The 17,088-nt window shown below is 36.2% G+C and overlaps 2 protein-coding genes across 8 annotated transcripts in view; one reads left to right on the plus strand and one right to left on the minus strand.

Moving 5' to 3' along the window:
• Aspa (aspartoacylase) overlaps window positions 1-17,088 on the minus strand; it is a 55,645-nt gene that overhangs the window by 12,528 nt on the left and 26,029 nt on the right. For all 6 annotated transcript variants that reach the window (XM_013522254.1, XM_005399729.2, XM_013522253.1 and 3 more), the window contains 4 exons: window positions 10,695-10,940; window positions 6,628-6,823; window positions 5,076-5,169; window positions 2,309-2,416 (listed from right to left, as the gene is read on the minus strand). In XM_013522254.1, coding sequence (XP_013377708.1) covers window positions 2,309-2,416; window positions 5,076-5,169; window positions 6,628-6,823; window positions 10,695-10,940 — 644 coding nt within the window. The remainder of the gene's footprint in view (window positions 1-2,308; window positions 2,417-5,075; window positions 5,170-6,627; window positions 6,824-10,694; window positions 10,941-17,088) is intronic.
• Spata22 (spermatogenesis associated 22) overlaps window positions 14,773-17,088 on the plus strand; it is a 20,915-nt gene continuing 18,599 nt past the window's right edge. The window contains exons 1-2 of one of the 2 annotated variants that reach the window (XM_005399726.2): window positions 14,773-14,875; window positions 16,955-17,070. In XM_005399726.2, the coding sequence (XP_005399783.1) occupies window positions 17,028-17,070 (43 nt within the window). In that variant the 5' untranslated portion in view covers window positions 14,773-14,875; window positions 16,955-17,027. The other variant, XM_005399727.2, reaches the window with a different exon arrangement.

The raw sequence follows: 17,088 nt of genomic DNA on the forward strand, positions 1-17,088 counted from the left end.
GCATATCAATGTTTATAGCAGCACAATTCCCAGTAGCTAAACCCTGGATGCAGCCTGTATACCCAATACATGATTAGATAAAGAAAATGTGGTACTTATATATATAATAGAATACTACTTGGCTATAAAAATTGACAAGTTTGAGACATTTGTAGGAAAATGGATAAACTAGAAAATACAATAGTGAGTGAAATAAACTGGACACACAAGCTTAAATACCATGTGGTGTCTCTCATCTGAGTGAGGTAAGTACAAACTAAGAATATGATAAAGGATGGATAGAAAGGGACAAGAAGATGGATCTCTGGGAATAGGGAAGTGGTCCAAGGGAATAAGGGTGAGGAGTGAGGAGGAGGGGAATGGGAAATAAATGTACAGGAACCTAATAGCCCCAATTAATGTAAATGTTATATGCTATAACATGAGCTAAGATTAAGAATATCAACAAGAATGAAAAATGGCATAGAGGAACTGGGGGGATAGGAGAAGGTAAAATAACGAGAAATACACTGTAATATATGTACATGTAACCATTCCCCAAGATGAAAATGTAAACCATATAAACTGCAAACATGTACAAGAAAAATAAAAAAGAAAAAATGAAAACCCTCAAGAAATTAAATAAAAAGAGGTATCCTGGAGATACTATTCCCCGCTCTTGTGGCAGGAATCCATGGACCATGACTTGTAAACTATGTTTCCATGGATTTGTGACTTTGTAACTAGGTGTATTATTTCTTACCACATCGTAGTTTCACACTTACTAGTCAAGGATTTCTTGTATTTTCTGACTTTCCGAACACCAGTTCTTATAGACAGTATAGAATCTGTCCTCAGGCAAAGGTAGTAACCAGCTGATTCTCTGGTTTAATGACTTTGGAATCAAAGGATTCCCAAGTACAAAAGAAGTTCCTGTTATTGCGGGAGTGTGCACAACCTGAGGCTGAGGAATTGCTCTCCCCACTGACATTGAACTGCACACTAGTCTTGTTGCTATCATTACTCATTTCTCAACAATTTTGAAATTGCCTACTGGAATCGTTATTTCCATAGGATTTCTCTTGGATTTCATTTTAAGTATTTTTTCAAATTTAAAATAAACTTTTCTTACAATTAATAGACTCTAATTTTTAGTACCTTTTAGATTTACTGAATAAGTGAGCACATGTATATACAGTTACATAGCCTACTTTTCCATCAGTTTCTATGTAATTAATTGTTAGCTACATAAATAATACATGAATATATTATTCTTGTTGAATACAATAAAAACAAAATTAGCTTGGTTTATTCTTGCCCTCTTCTGTAATCACTGTTGTTATTTTGGTGTGTTTTAAGTATTCTAGCAAGTGACTATTATTATTTTAAAGCAAATTTATATACTGTATATTTTGGTGTGAAATTTGCTTTCTTTTAGTTACAATATGTTTTGAAGATTCTTTTCTTCATTAGTTGATTTAACTGCTTATAACTGGACAATTGGGCCCTTCCCATTGTTTAGATGTTATAAACAAAACTGCAGTAACCACCCTTGTATACAACATATTGGGTAGGCGTATGTTTCTTTGAGACATGGAATTGCTGGGTCATAAGATTTGTGTATTTTGAGAAGTAAATACTATAAAATTATTCTTGAAAATGTCTTTATAAATTTATTTGCTCACTAGTGGGGAGTAAGACTATCCTGTTTTCCTACACATTTACTGACATTTAATATTATTAGATTTTAGTATTTTCTCAATATAATGGAGGAAAATGGCTTCTCATTTCAATTTGCATTTCTCTGATTACCTGTGATATTGAACATCTTTCTTAGGGTTATGTGTGTGTGTATGTGTGTGTGTGTGTGTGTCTTTTTGAGACAAGGTCTCATTATGCAGTTCAGGCTGGCCTTGAGCTCACTTTGTAACCCAGGCTGATCTCAAAATTGCAATGATCTTCCTGCCTCAGCCTCCTGAGTGGCTTTCTTAGGTTTATTGAACATTCTATTTCCTAGTCTTCCTTTGCTCTTTAAAATAGAAATTAATAGGAAAATAAGGAGCTGATTTGGGAACTTTATTTGGCAGCTGCATTTCTTGAATATATCTATTCTTGATATTGAGGAAGCCCTGAAGTGAATAAAAGTCTTAAAAAGCATCTAAGATTGTGAATGTGACAAATATGATCTGAAGTCCAGTAGCTATTTCAGTGTTCAGTGCTTAAGTTTTACACACATGCACACACACTGAGTTAAATGGTAAATATGTGTTTTTACACATATTCATGTATATACTCACAATTAAAGAAACAGCTCCCATCTACTACTTACCTTCATTGAAATGATGTATAAAATCAAGAGCATGTTTAATCATTTTTCTCATTTGATCCAAAATATCAGCTCTCAGAACACCTTGGGGTTGGGGGCCAACTTCTATACCTAAGTACAGGAAGAGAGATAGTGATATTTATATAAGTATTTAAAATTCCGCAGAATTAAGCATTTTAATATATCAAGATCTAAAAACCCATTATTAAAAGTTACTTAAAAGGTAGCATCTTTTAGCATCAAGGAAAATATGTGAGTCATAATTTGGGTAACATATAAAGGAGAACATTTATACGTCTCCTTATCTTTTTAAAATTTTCGTTGTGCTTGGCTTTCTTGTGCATATGTATAGACATTTATTTAAATATATCGCCTCACAAGTATGGCTAAGGTGTGTGCCTTTACATAAGTGATTTGTACAAATGTACAAAACATTGTGTTCATGGATGTGTCTCCGTGTGTATTGTAGATGTTGTTTGCTTACCACAAATCACTCCACCTTCCACCCTTCTAACAGAATCATAACTTTGGTTGGGTATCCAATCTTCAAAGTAAATGAATTTTTCTTCAGTTCAAGAGTAAAGATAGGATAGTTTAAGTCATGTACTGTAATCTTCAGACCCTAGTGACTGACTGAAGAATGGATCCGTGGCCCAGTTCTGACCAAGGGGTCAGAAGGAAAGATTTGGAGAGGAATTCCTCAGAGTCCTCTTTCTCTCATTAGGTATTTTCATACTGGATACTATATTTGGAGCTACAGTGGACATCTTGTGGCACTTGGGGTCAGCTGATGACATGTTAAAGATGATAAACCAGCAAGATAAAAAGAACCTGGTCTCTCATGATGTTGTTAAGCTGTTATGTAAAATGACAGATCCGTATTACTGCTTAAGCCTTTTTGTGTTACTTAAAGCCAAAAGTATTCTTGTTCTTGAGGGAGATGGAAGGTGTGGTTGGTAAGTGCTATATGGAAAGGGAGAAGCTGTGGACTGGTAGGAGTGGGGGCTTCACCCAGAAAAGCCAGTTATTAAAGCTAACATTTTCCTGAGAAAAACAGGTTGAGTGGCCATGTATACAAAATGAAAAATTAACTGTGTCACAAAATTTCCTATGAGAGTAGAATATTTAAATTTGTTGGATGTGGCTATGGCATTGTCAGAAGTGGAGCTGAAGGAGCAATGGTCAAAAAGGTAACTGCTGAATTTCAAGTGACATCATAGCCTATCTGGGAAAGTTAGGGAAGGACTATGTCTGACCACTTGCCCATGTGTATGAAAGAGATGTTTTACTTTTTTGGTTTTTTTTGGTACCAGGAGTTGAACTCAGGACCTTGCACTTTCCAGGCAGGTGCTTGCCCCTGAGCTATATCCCCAGCCCATGTATGAAAGAGAAGAAGAGAAAAGGAAAAGGATGGCAGTGATCACGAGGCTGACCACAGCACACTGTCTCTTTTTGGAATTAAGTTCACCTAGAACGATCCTGTCACATTTCAGCCACATTGACAGTAGAACATAAAGGCAGTCCTCATCAGTGTTTAGTAGTTAAAGCAAGTTTGCAGGGGCATTAGGCTAGTGTATATAAAACATCAATTCAGAAAGGATGTATCTCAATTTTCAGTGTTTTCAAATGATTTATGAATAAAAGTATTCCAAATAATATAGAAAGTTGGAAGAAAATATATTGATGTTTTTAATCATTTATAACACTTAATACTCCCTCATACTGAAATGTTTTTTTAAAGACTTGACTATATTTATGGGCCAAAAATGTGAATAACTATTTGGTCTAGCTAAGAACATCATTGCCCGTAAATATCATAGACTAAGATTGATTTTTTAAAAGGTTAGAAGCATTTTATTCAGTGTGAAAGAGAAACATGATCTGTATCTCTTATTATTATTATTATTATCATCATCATCATCATCTGATGGTGCTGGAGGTTGAACCAAAGACTTCTCATACTAGGCAAGTTACCATTGAGCTATACCCTTAGCCCTATTCCATATTATTGAGGCTTTGCTTTACCAGTTATGTACCTATATTTAAATATTAGCTTTCTCCAATTATAATTGATTAGTTCTTTTAATTGTGCAGCAAAAGTATCAATACTTGAATAATCAGAATAATTTTTTTAAAATTTAATTTTATTTATCAAGTTGCTCTTAAACTACTCTTGGTTAGACCTTCTGAGATCTAATCAAAAAGATTTAAAATTGTACAAACAATTTTAATTATAGTGTAGCTTGAAAATAATTAATTATTATAATAGATCTCTCAGGAAAGAGAATGTAATTACCCCCACTGTGACCACTTATCACGCTGTGTAGTAATTACCTGGTTACTTGTCTATCTTCTTATTAGATATTAAGCTTTTTGAGGAAAGACAGTGTGTTGTGTTCATTATTATATCCCCAGCACCTAGCAGAGAGTTATAGTAGACACACAATGGATATCTATTGAATGCACACATTTTTAGAGTAGCTAATTCTGTACAGAAGATATTTCACTACATCTGTAGAAGGTGATATTTCACTTGGGTCTTGGGAGTGAGAGTAATCTGTCAGACCAATTTTCAGGGAGAAATATCACAGAAAGGGAAATTAAAAGAGTAAAACCATATAGCTGCTTAGGGAAACTGAGGAAATTAGGGATGGAGTCTGTCTGAGGTGAATTTTCTTATAGTTATAAACCTTAATCATAGGCAAGATAGCTATAAATGTTCTTCAAAAATATATTTTATTCATTTACAATAACAGCAAATATGACTTACCCACAGGATACTTGGCTATAGAGCGAGTAGTTGCATATTTGAGGGAAGGATGCTCAATAAGATAAATGTAACAGGGTAATGGAGCCAAAGAAGTCTGAAAAGAATTTAAAACATCTTTTTTTATTATGTAAAGATAATACTTTTTTTTCTCTTTTTTACTACAGAGTCAGCAATGCCTTGAATATGCTATACTTTATCAACTGAGATTAGTCAGACAGCTTTATGAAACATGCTATAAAATTTAATATTTTTATAGCTTTGAGAACACACAAATGGATTACATTTAAAATTGAATGATATATAGCTTTCTGGGCCAAGTGTATATTAAACCATGCTCCAAAACCGTGACCAAAGAATATGAAACACATCTTCCTCCTGAATGACTTTGTTTGTTTTTGTTTTTATCATTGGTTAGACTTTTTATTTAGCTTAGTATTACTCTCTTATGGAATTCTGCTTCTACCCCTGTGATCCAGCTCTCTAAAGATGCTGGGTGATTTCTTCTCCTTCTGAATGAGAATTTGAATCAGTTTTCCTGGTTTTGGCAACTACTAACTAAGTTGCTGTCTGGCAAACAAAGTATTCAGCCTTTCTTCAGTGAGCAGCAAAGAGCAGTTGCACTGTGATCGCCCACTAGAACCATTCTCTAGTTACTGTCAAAAACCAATTAAAAAGATAATAGGTAAGTATTATCATAGGCTAGGTAATCGGTTAAACATTTCAATGACTTTATCTCATTGAAGGTTTTTAGTTGCCATTTGGAGTATTATTATTTTTCCAATTTTTTAAAATGAAGGAAGCTAAGTTTTGAGATGAGTGTCTTGTCCAAAGTTTGTGAGAAAGTCAGGGTTTAAATTTAGGTTCTCTTGGCTATAGGAGTCAAACTTTTCCCACTCAGTCATACTAGCTCTCAGGAAGACTAGTATGTAGAATTAACCCACACTTCACTATTTGTGTTTTTGTTTGGTTATTATTTTTTTAAAACAATTATTCTCTAGCTATAAGCATTAGGTTGCCAAATTTTTCATCTTACAGATTTCTGAGCCTTAAAATACTTATCTATTTGAAGTATGAATGTGTGTTGGGCTATCTGAATCAAATAGCAACAAAGGCAGGACTAAAGGGACCCAATCTTTTTACCAACAAGGTCAAATAACAATTTCTTGAGCTTCCTAATCCCCTAAATTGAGATACTTTAACTGTATCATTTACATTTTTGACATTAATTTCATTTGGTATTACCAAATAGCTAAGGATTTGTTGGCTACTAGGGTAAAATTTATAACTTTATAAACACAAAGATTCACAAGTGTTTATTTTTTATTTATTGTACTTATCATTTTACATATTTTCCCTCCCTTTCTCCTGCCTGTTATGAATACCTCTGCATTTTGGTACAGCCCCCCTAGTTGACTTCTTGATCTGGCTTTGGAATAGATTCCATTTCTCTTAGATGTTCTTTCCTTACACTTTTCCCCATTGTTTCATATCTGTAACTGGCTTAAAAGTACAGATCCTATGCTAATGTATAAATTAATAACATTGAAGTTACCTTAATATAATGAAACATCTGAATTAAAAAGTCATTCTTGGAATCTTCAAGAATAAGAGTGCACCCCATGTTAGAAGTAGTATTGTGAAGGTCAAAAATAATGTCATAGGAACCTTTGCTATCTTTTGGACCAAATAAATGATTTATCTCTTGAGCCCTTCTTACTTCGTATGGCAAATCCTCTGATATCTTCTTGCTGTTATTAGCAGAGACAAAAAAATTAGTAAGTTCTGAGACTAAGATAATATAAATATACAACAAGAATACAGTGTACAAAGAAACAGTTTCCCAACCTTTCATATGAAAAATTTGTGAGGAAAGCTAAAACTTGTCTGAAGCCTTTGTAAGAGAAAAATCATACATTTCTTCCATTTGATTCTATATAACAAATGTTGCACTGGCATGTGTATAAAATAAATTGTCCTACGTTACTTGTCATAGATGGAATATATATATATTTTTTCCTGTACCGGGAATTGAACTCACGACCTTGTGCTTGCCAGGCAGGTGCTGCGCTGCTGAGCTAAATCCCCAGCCCCTAGATGGAATATTTCAAACAAAATTTATCATTTGACTTCAACCTGGAACAAAATTTACCCATTAATTTTGCAGTTTCTTAGTAGTTACAGCACACTTGCTACTTATTATAGGGATAGGCCAGTGCAAATGAATCTTTTAGAGACCAAGTGCCAAACTGCAACCCAAATTCACTTATTTATTGCAATGTGCCAACATTGCAATTAAACCTAAATGCTGAGGCTTTATTAGAAAAAAATCAACTCACGCATTAACATCTTTTGCCTTAAAAAGAAAAACACAATAACACATGAGCCACGCACTCGCCACCACTGGGCTAGGCCATAAAGGGAACCTTGCCGCATTCACTGTAGCCAATTCTACTCCACAAAAACAGTCAAACTTAAGTACTCCTATCATCTCAATTAGGATTTATTTGAGAGGTAGGAGCTATCAGTGCTCGAAGGACAAGGTTTATAGATGAGCATCTATAAATCTTCCAAAAATACAAAATGTTGTAGTACAAACATACATGTATTTTTTTCGGGGGGGCGGTGCTCATGGATTAATAGTTTTTATTGTATTCTCAAATTGTAGCAGAAAATGCCCCCCCCCCCATTATATTTCAGTTTGTTCCTGTTCCAGTTCCAGTTGTTCCATCTCTTAGAAATGGCTGGTCACTATGGTGCACATTGTACAAAGCAGTCCCCAGTTGACAAGCCATTCTGCCTCTGTACTTCCTGCTTGCTTATCTCATATAAGCCCTAGACCACCAGAGACCAGGGCGTGATATTCTGGGAATGATCTGGATCAGTGCCCGTTGACATAAATAAATCTGCCTCCAAATCCTGGGTGTCGTTTCGGTGTTTCTGCTTGTTGCTGTAAAATGAGTCTCTGTTCATCCTCTTCTCACTTCCGGCAATGGTTAGGATACATTTCTTTTTTTCTCTACCTCACAATGGTTTAATTTATTTTCCTTCATTAAGCCACACAAATGTATTTTCCTATAACAGCACCTACTTCTATTCCCTGGCTATTTTTTAAAATTTTAAAGAGAACAAAAAATAAAAACAATGATACAAAATTTCAAAACAATAAGAGGGTAAGAATGGTTAATACATTGTATATTGTTATCTTTGAAGTAGTTGCTCAGACTAGAGGATATAGGTGTGAAAAACTGACCAAGCAATATAAGCACAGTATCTTCAAGAGCCCTGCAGTTTGTACCTAAGTTTTTCCTTCCTGGAACACAACCAAGAAGGTGGAGCAGCCATTTTGTAAATATGAAGCAAAAACCATGAAGACAAAAAGGTTCATGTAAGAAGAGCATGGTGGGGGGACAGAAGGCACCTGTGGCACTGACAATATTATGAAGGCCCTGCACCATCCTGGATTGTCTACCTTACTACTTATGAACAAGAAACTGTTATTTATTCTTAGGTTTCTTTTCTATTATATGCAACCAAATATCTATTTATATATATTTTACAAGTTAATTCATGAAATATGAGGGTGCCCCTAGTTCTCTCTCTTTCTACATCATTCTGCCGTCTTTGGGTAATGGCACCACTACCCACCTAGCTGCTCAAAATCAAGGTTTGGAGTGGTGAAAAATAATGGATGTTGAGTTCCTGTGCCTGGAGGCCAAGTCTCATTGGAAGATCCCAGGCGATGAGGCAGAAAGAATAGCCAGGGCAAGGGCCTGAAAGGCACTATCAGCTGTACTAAGTTGCTAAGATTTATTCTGGAGAGAGATTTAAAAAGAATTTTCAGCAGGACAAAGCCATATGATTTGCATGTTAGGATGAGCCCTATGGTTGCCATATACAGAAACTATGGCAGGAAGGACCGTAATAAGACTGGGTGTAGAAGTAAATAGAAGAAATAAACTAAGGCAGTGAACAGGGGGAGAAAGACTGAACTTGCAAAATTATTGCAAGTATTGGGAAGACATAGTGACCCACTAGACATGGGGGGATGAAGGTGACATGGTGAGGTTCTAAGATGATTTCCAGAAGGACTCTGGTGGGTAAGATGATTTCCAGAAGGACTCTGGTGGGTAAAGATCAAGAATACAGGAAAGGACCAGATGTGGTGGCGCACACCTCTAATCCCAGCACTTGGGAGGCTGAGGCAGGAGGATCATCATGAGTTTGAGGCCAGCCTGCGCTACATAGTGAGACCCTGTGTAAAAAAAATACAGGAAAGGAATACATTTAGGGGAAGAATGGGGAAATTAATTAGTTTATCTCTTATGAATTTTCATAACTATCTTGAGAGAGAACTGTCTAGCCTCTGAATATTGTTCAGTGTAGGAAGCACAAGATGAATTTATTTAGGAAGTTAATATGACGATTAAAAGAGTTATTCTTTAACAAGTTCCTACTTGCAATATACAAGTTAGTAATAGCTATTTTAAATTCATAAATGTTAGTTGTGTTGATACATAACCTCCACCAAAAGATAAAGCATCTCATAAATTAAAATTTATGCTAGTAAAATTATTATTTGATATATAAGTATGACTATTTTAAATTGTCTTGGAAAACATCTATTCCAGAAAGTGAGCAGATCTGAATTAAAAGAAGTATTCATTTTTGTTTTTTGTTCTGGGATGAGACCAAATCTAAGGAATTTTCTAACTCAAATTAGCATTTATCAGAAAACAAATACATAAAGATGCACAGTTGGATGTTTCTGTGAGTGTCTTAGCCAGTGGGCTACCAACTCATTGAAGGTAAAAGGCATCTTGTACACAGCTTTGTATTCCCATAGTACCTGGTACAGTGAGAAGAACAGATGTTTGATAATAATTTTAGGTAAAAGATAGAAGTGGTAAAAGATAAACTTAGAGGCATTTACTGTGGTCAGTATTATGATATAAACAAGGGCAAAAATGATTAGTAAGGGCCCACCCAGAATATTGTGATTATACACATTATATTATAAATCAGCTGCAGTTCAAAGTCAGAAAGTTCAAGGGAAGTGTCTTTAGCTTTCATTATTCTTATTTATGGTAATAGTGTCATCACCATTACCACACAGAGTGGTCTGATGTTTTCTAGCAATGGGTACTTATTGACTCTTTCATTCAACAGATATTAATGGAAACATCACATTTTTCTCAGCTAGAACTTTATGTATGATCTTAACCATAGTCAAATGAAAACATAGTAGTGAATTTCCTAGAAAGCGAACACATATGTATGCAAGCACAGTGGCCAAACACTAATTTAATATAAAAATTATTTAATCTGCATTTTTAAAGATAAGACTTAAAAACCTTTATTATCTCTGTTTAGAATACATTTAAAAAGACAAATCAATTAAGAGAAATGTAGTATGTCAGTTTATAAAAGACCATGTGAATACCCAGTTTTGTAACTACATAATTCACAATTATGATTAAACATGATTAAAAGTGAAAGTGTTCTTAGAGCCATTATATGTGTGAACATGGCTATTTATCATATACACATATGTGTTCTTTCTCTCACTCCTATGACTTCTCATACACACAAGCACACACATAATATAAAAAGTTGTCTTACCCAAGATTTTCAAGGTCAAAAACACGATTCAGGTCACAGTCAATATATCTCATACACTTCTTCACTGCTCTTGGGTTGGTAATAAACGGTTTTACTTCCAGTCCTGTTCTCTGAATTTCAGCGCCATCCTGTAGCCAGTGTTTAACTAGAAATACTCCTGTTAGCTCATTACCGTGAGTTCCTCCAAAGATAGCAATCTTTTTAATAGGTTTTCCGGTCATTTTACCAGGAGTGTTTGTCTGCTTTCTGCAATTCAGAAGAGAGAAGATCAAAGGAAGCTTAATTTCCTAAGAAAAGTTTAGGAATTTAAATCTAAGTAAGAATTTAACCAAACTGCAAGTTACTGAGTTTCCTTAAGTGAAGTCTTTTCATAACTTTCTATTAGAAGTTCTGAGCCTTGTTTATTATGTGGACACTGACTTCTGTAGCCCTGCCCTTTACCATATTTGGGTTAAAATATGCAAAGATCAGCTAGAGATACAGCTGTTAACGTCTAACTCCCTCAGATGGTCAGTAGATCTAAGTACAACAATAAATTAGCACATCCTACTAATACTGAAATTGTTTTCCCTTTAGCTAAAATGTTATCCATGAGGATTTTATGATTATTTATGATAATAAAATAGTTTATACATTTACAATCCCCAAAATGTAAAAAAGTATCTATCTCATCTCCACTGACATTTACAAGTATTTATTTTCTGAGATGAGCTCAGGGAGTTTTCATGATCTGAGATGGGCATTTGAGTCCCATCTCTAAGGAGCCAAAGGCAGATACAGATTTCTTCAGCCAGACCCTCCTCTTTCACAATGCCTTTTCACTATCAGAGACACAAAGACTAAATCAGTGATCACTAGGACTTAAAAAGCTACTTTGATACATCTTGTGTTTCTCATGAACTTTTTGGTAATTTTGTGTCAACATCCGAGGAATCTTGCCTAAATGCCAAAGCAAAACCAAGCGTTAGTAATGCATGAAAGTCTCTGTAATTCCTGAAAAATGTCTTGTGACATATTATATACATTAACACATCATGTGAGTTAGTGTAGACACAGCCTCATGAGCTGCCACAGGGACGCTCCACTAGAATGTATTCAAACAGGGGCCTTATTAGGAGAAATAATCCAGAATACTAAAGTGATTACATATCTTTGGAAAATGACTCTGAGCCAAATCTGATTTGATTTCATGCTCAATCACCCAGAAAGTCAGTATGTTCAAGTGCTGGAAATACTATATATTAGTAATGCTGGACTGTTTGATAGGGGTACAAAGAGAGTAATTGATTACAATTTCAGGGTAGTTCATTTGTAATGTTCTTCCACATACATTGACCCAGTGTATTTATATATTCATGTTATAAAACAGGATGGGTTAGGCATTGATGCATTATAGAAGTAAAGAGAGGTTAAGTAACCTGACTAAGTTTTCACAGCTATATAAGAGAAAAGTAGGCTTGAGGCTCATGTTGATGATTAAGTCCAGTGTTTTTCACAGGACAACAAGGTGCCTCTTGGTTATGTTTGGTTTCCTCTGAAGTTCTAATTTTGCTCTTTCAGAATTCAGAGTCACTGGAGGGCTCAGGAAGCAAGCAGACAAGCAAAGTACACAATGGAAACACACAATATGGATGCTTAATAATATTTAATAAACCAATTTCTATACTTTTCCTTTAAGATATTATACTGCAGAGACACAGAAAGGAAAATAACAAAATCTAAGTTTGCACATTAAAATTCCTGGTCTAACTTGAGACAGAGACCTTGTAGCTTTTGATTTTTTACCCACATCAGAATACACTGAACATTTCAGACAGTGTAGAGATGATGAAAACACACATAAAGGTAAAAGGAAGACAGCTATATTGCTACTTTAAGAGCAGTAACTATGGTGACTTATTAACACACTCTGTGTTTTGTTTCTCTCCTGCTGATTTGTAGTTTGCTCTGTCCTTTGCCCTAGTCTCTCTGGAAATGCTGCTTCAGTTATTTACTTGTGGCTGGCCCAAATAACTTGCATTTTGAAGTTTGTCTTATGGAATTTTAACAGGTCAGCATTTTGAAGCACATTTCACATTCAAAAAGTTTCTCTTAAATGTCCAAATGAATAACTTATTGGAGAGTTAATGAATTTCAGTAATTATTTCCTATACTTACCTTGTTTATTGTGTACAGAGTTTGTCTTCTGCCAAAAGCTTTATTAGAAAGAGGAGAGCATTTCCTTAGAACTAGAGCAACAGAGGCTTTTCATACTCTTATACCAAGTTAACTTCCAAAAGATTTTTAACTCCCTGTTTCCCAAAGCACACTTGAGTTTTGAGCATACTTGACTTTCGCACACAGTTGTATTAATTTAGTTCTTTTCTGAGAGTGCAGAGTACTAGTAGTATACAAGATGAAACCCTGTCTAGTTGTCACTGTCTCAATATTGAAAATTTAATATTTGAAATACGTGTAAGTGTGATAACCTTCAGCACTTACAAGTGTTTTGTACAGGTGAAGGTGCCTGACTTATTAATAAAACAATGTAGTGTAAAATAAAAAGAGTAAATTTTTACTTCATAGTTATGGCTATTCAGTAGGCTAATGCTAGAAATTTAGTAGGAGATAAATTTAAGGTGGATTGTTTTCTAAATAGTATGATTAGGTGATAAGGAAGGCTTTCTGTTCAAGAGCGAGATAAGGATAGAAAAGTCTATAACGTTACCAAAGGCTTCCTATTGTTCATGACTGCATTCCTTAAAGATGCAGCTCAAGATATTTGCCATAATGGTCCTAATATGGCATTTTGTTGTTGTTTTCTCAAAGAAAAACCCATTGTTCTTTTTTGGGGAAAGGAGCAGTTGTTGTACATATGTATGTATGTATGTATGTGTAGATGTATGTCAATGTCAGGCTGAAATATGTTTCCTGTTTATTCCATTTTGGGTAAGTCTACCTGAAACCAGGATGAATAACAAGTCTTTTCAGACACTGTGTTGTTTGAAGTCTCCTTTTCAAATTTAAAAGATGACTCCATTCCTTCAAAGATTATTCCTTAATCTGCTATTATTTGATCTCAGTCTGCCTTTAATTGTATCTCTTAACACTCTTCTTTATTTAACCTAATTTTCAAGGAAACTACTAATATGCATTGTCATCTCACAGTCTTAGATATTTACTAATAACCTTTCCTTCTGAGATCTCTGTCTCATTCATGTATCCTGGTCTTCCAGTAGCCTGAAGATAGCATAACAACAGAACATAATTTTTGAACTCGGTATAGAATTATGACACCTGGCCTATATAGTAAGTATACAATAAATGGCAAATACTGTTATGAGAGGAGAGGTAGCATTTATTGAACACTTACTATGTGTTTGGACTGTTCATTTTCTTTTAATATTTTTGAGGCAATTCTGTATTGCTACTTTTATTTTACTGAGGAAGGAAATGTATAGGGAATAAATTACTCCAAGTCACCTGGACAAGAACTCATAGGTGGGAAGTTTGGAGTTCAGAGCTTGGGGGCTTTACACCATTCTGCTTCCTTTGTAGAACTTCTTTATGGTTCCTGTGCTTTTGCTCCTGAGCTCTGGCAGCACTCGCCCTGCCTCTGCCTGACTAATCTGTTTCAGAAATGCTGCCAGACCAAGCAACATCCTCATGCCTTGGTTTTCAGGCCTGTGGGCCATGGATTCTTCAGGATGCTGCGCACACTGTAGAAAGACATGTCCAGAGCCTAAGAAATGGCCATGGGGTGCAGGAAGGGGAGAGCCACACTCTTCCGACGCAGCCAGCGCACAGGAAGGCTGGGCTGGAGATCTGCCTGCAGCTCAGGTGAGCACAGCAGGCTTTTTTTCTCTCTGGTCAAAACGCTAAAAAGACAAGGCCTTGTCTGGCCCACATAATTCACAGTGTAAGAACGCAAAGGAGGTATTTTAACTTTCTCCTTCCTGACAGAGGGATGCTAACGCCTTTCTAGCCGTCCTGCGAAACTAGGCCCACATTACTACACGTTCCCTCGTGCCTGCGGCTCGCGCCTCTGAGGCTCGTGCACCTGCAGCCCGTGCGCCTGCGCACAGAGGCTCACGCAGAGTGCGCCTGCGCGAGTTGGATGTGCGCCTGCGCACAGCTTGACTTCCCGCGCTTTTTCGGAGACCGAGAGGTCCGTTGTCGCTGACTGGCTTCTCCGGATGACGGTTAGTGGAGGCGAGCGAACGCAAGGGTTAAAACTGTCTGTCATGTTGGCGCGAGTGTGTGTGTGGGGGCGTGTCAAGAAGGGAAAAACAATTTGCCAAACCTAGTTGCTCCCAGTTCTTGGGTGGGCTGGGAGGGTCTTGGCAGAGAACATAAACTCTGGCTGACGTTTCTCCCCTTCCGGTCCTTGAGGGGCCGAAACAGTTCCTTCTTGGCCTCCATCAGGGGCAGTGGTCCGCGGGGCGATGTGTATTTGCGAGGGCGTTGGCGCAGACTCTGCACGTCAGGGCGGCCCGGTCACTGAGCCTCCCGGGCGCAGTAAGAGGCCGGGGTGGGTGGGGGCCGTTGGGAGGTCTCCGCCCGCCCGCCGGCTGAGTGGTGCAGGAGGATTTGGCTTTCAAAAATGGGTTTTCTTGGGTCGTTTGAGTGATATTCAGAAACACAACAGCCCTCATACGTCTCTTCAGGTTTAGGGTGCGAGTTGCATTGATGTTTCTGTGTTAAGAAACAACGGCATAACCTTTATGTTTTAATTTTTCAATTTTTTTTTTGCCTTTTTGAGACAGGTATTGCTATGTAGTTCAGACTGGCCTTGAGCTCACTTTGTAGCCCAGGCTGGTCTCGAACTAACAACCATTCTCCTACCTCAGCCTCCCGAGTGCTGGGATAACAAGCGTGCGCCACCATACCCGGGTATAACCTTTATTTTGATTCCTAGAATGGCACCAGGAATATGTTCTAAGGGGCCTGCTGAACCCGGCTGCAAACCTAAGATCTGGAAAGAAAGCAGAGGAACCCCTGACCTCATTGTTTCCCGATTTTTATATGAGCGATATTTGGAAATTTATATTTATCTCAGTTTGAATTGCATTTAGTTGTGTTCATCTCTGCTTGTCTTATTGGGTGGTGACTGTGGAGCAGAAATGTACACATTTAGGTTTGGATTTTGCTTTTTTAAAGCAGTGGGCAAGTGTTTGTTGGATTACATTGGGATTGAAATGTATTAGGCAAAATGAATGGAAGTTTATGATTATTCTGGATATCAAGCGAGTATTTAGTCTTTGTTGTCACAGATTACTGGCCACAGTAGCTCTGTGCAGCATCTTAGAGTTGGTCACGGAGCATATTTTCATATGACTAGTTCAATACTCTATTTTTTTCTTCCTGTAAGTTTACCAGTACTATAGTCCATGTCCCTCTTTATAGATCTGGTTCAAATTCTTATAGTAAATTATTGATTCTGAAATAAAGTCCATAGACTGTGTGAAAATCCACATAGATTTAGGGAGCAAGGTTATAGTCACCTCAACCTTAATTTATTTTGAGCAGAGCTAAATTATTGTAAACGTATTAAAGGAGCTTTCCGTACTTCTTGCACCCTCAGGCATTTTTAGAATTTTTGTGACTATTCCTTCTCTATCAACTCAGGCCTTCTTATTAAAAAAAAACCAGTGTAATGCTTTTTAATGATTTGTCTTCATGGCATCATTGTTTAGAAGAATGTAAAAATGGGGAAAGGAGCCACTTCTTTTCATTAGTCCTTTTTATAGTGAATATTTTGTTAGATACATGTTATTCCCCTCTCCCTTTTTTAGTCAATATGATGTTTATAGTAAAAGAAAAATGGTGAGATAATATGGAAAATCTAAACTGCATGCTTTGGAAACATTTTTTTCAGATGCTTTTGATTTAAAAGGGTAGGTATATGACACTCTCAGATTCCAAATGGCCAAAAGGTACTGTAAGTCCATTTGTTTTCCATTGTCATGTGGACAGTAATGTCAAATGTGCTATGCAGCTAGGTTAACATTTTAGATAAACTTGATTGACTTTTAATGTAAACTGTTATAATGCACATTGATTGTATTTAAAAATCTTATATATGACAAATTAAAGAAAAAGGAAAAATATTTTAAACAGCTGGGAAAATGAGTTATGTTGTAAATTCTTACTCAGAAAGCAAAGGATTCCTAAAGTGTTTTCATTGTCAGGTTTGAAAATAGTTTTGAATCATAATTTCTGTAGTGGGCTGAAAATTTGATTTTGTTGTTGATATAAATTGCAAGTTTCTTTCTTTGAAGGTTTAGTCAACCAGCTTAATTTTGTAAATTTGGAATGCTAAAGAAAAAATTATAGACTTTGATACTGAAGAAAATGAAGAGAAGCCTAAATGAAAATTCAACTCGAAGTACTGCAGGTAATGAACAACTTTTGA

This window comes from Chinchilla lanigera, unplaced genomic scaffold (genome assembly GCF_000276665.1).
Source record: "Chinchilla lanigera isolate Chin_1 unplaced genomic scaffold, ChiLan1.0 scaffold00066, whole genome shotgun sequence".
NCBI lineage: Eukaryota > Metazoa > Chordata > Mammalia > Rodentia > Chinchillidae > Chinchilla > Chinchilla lanigera.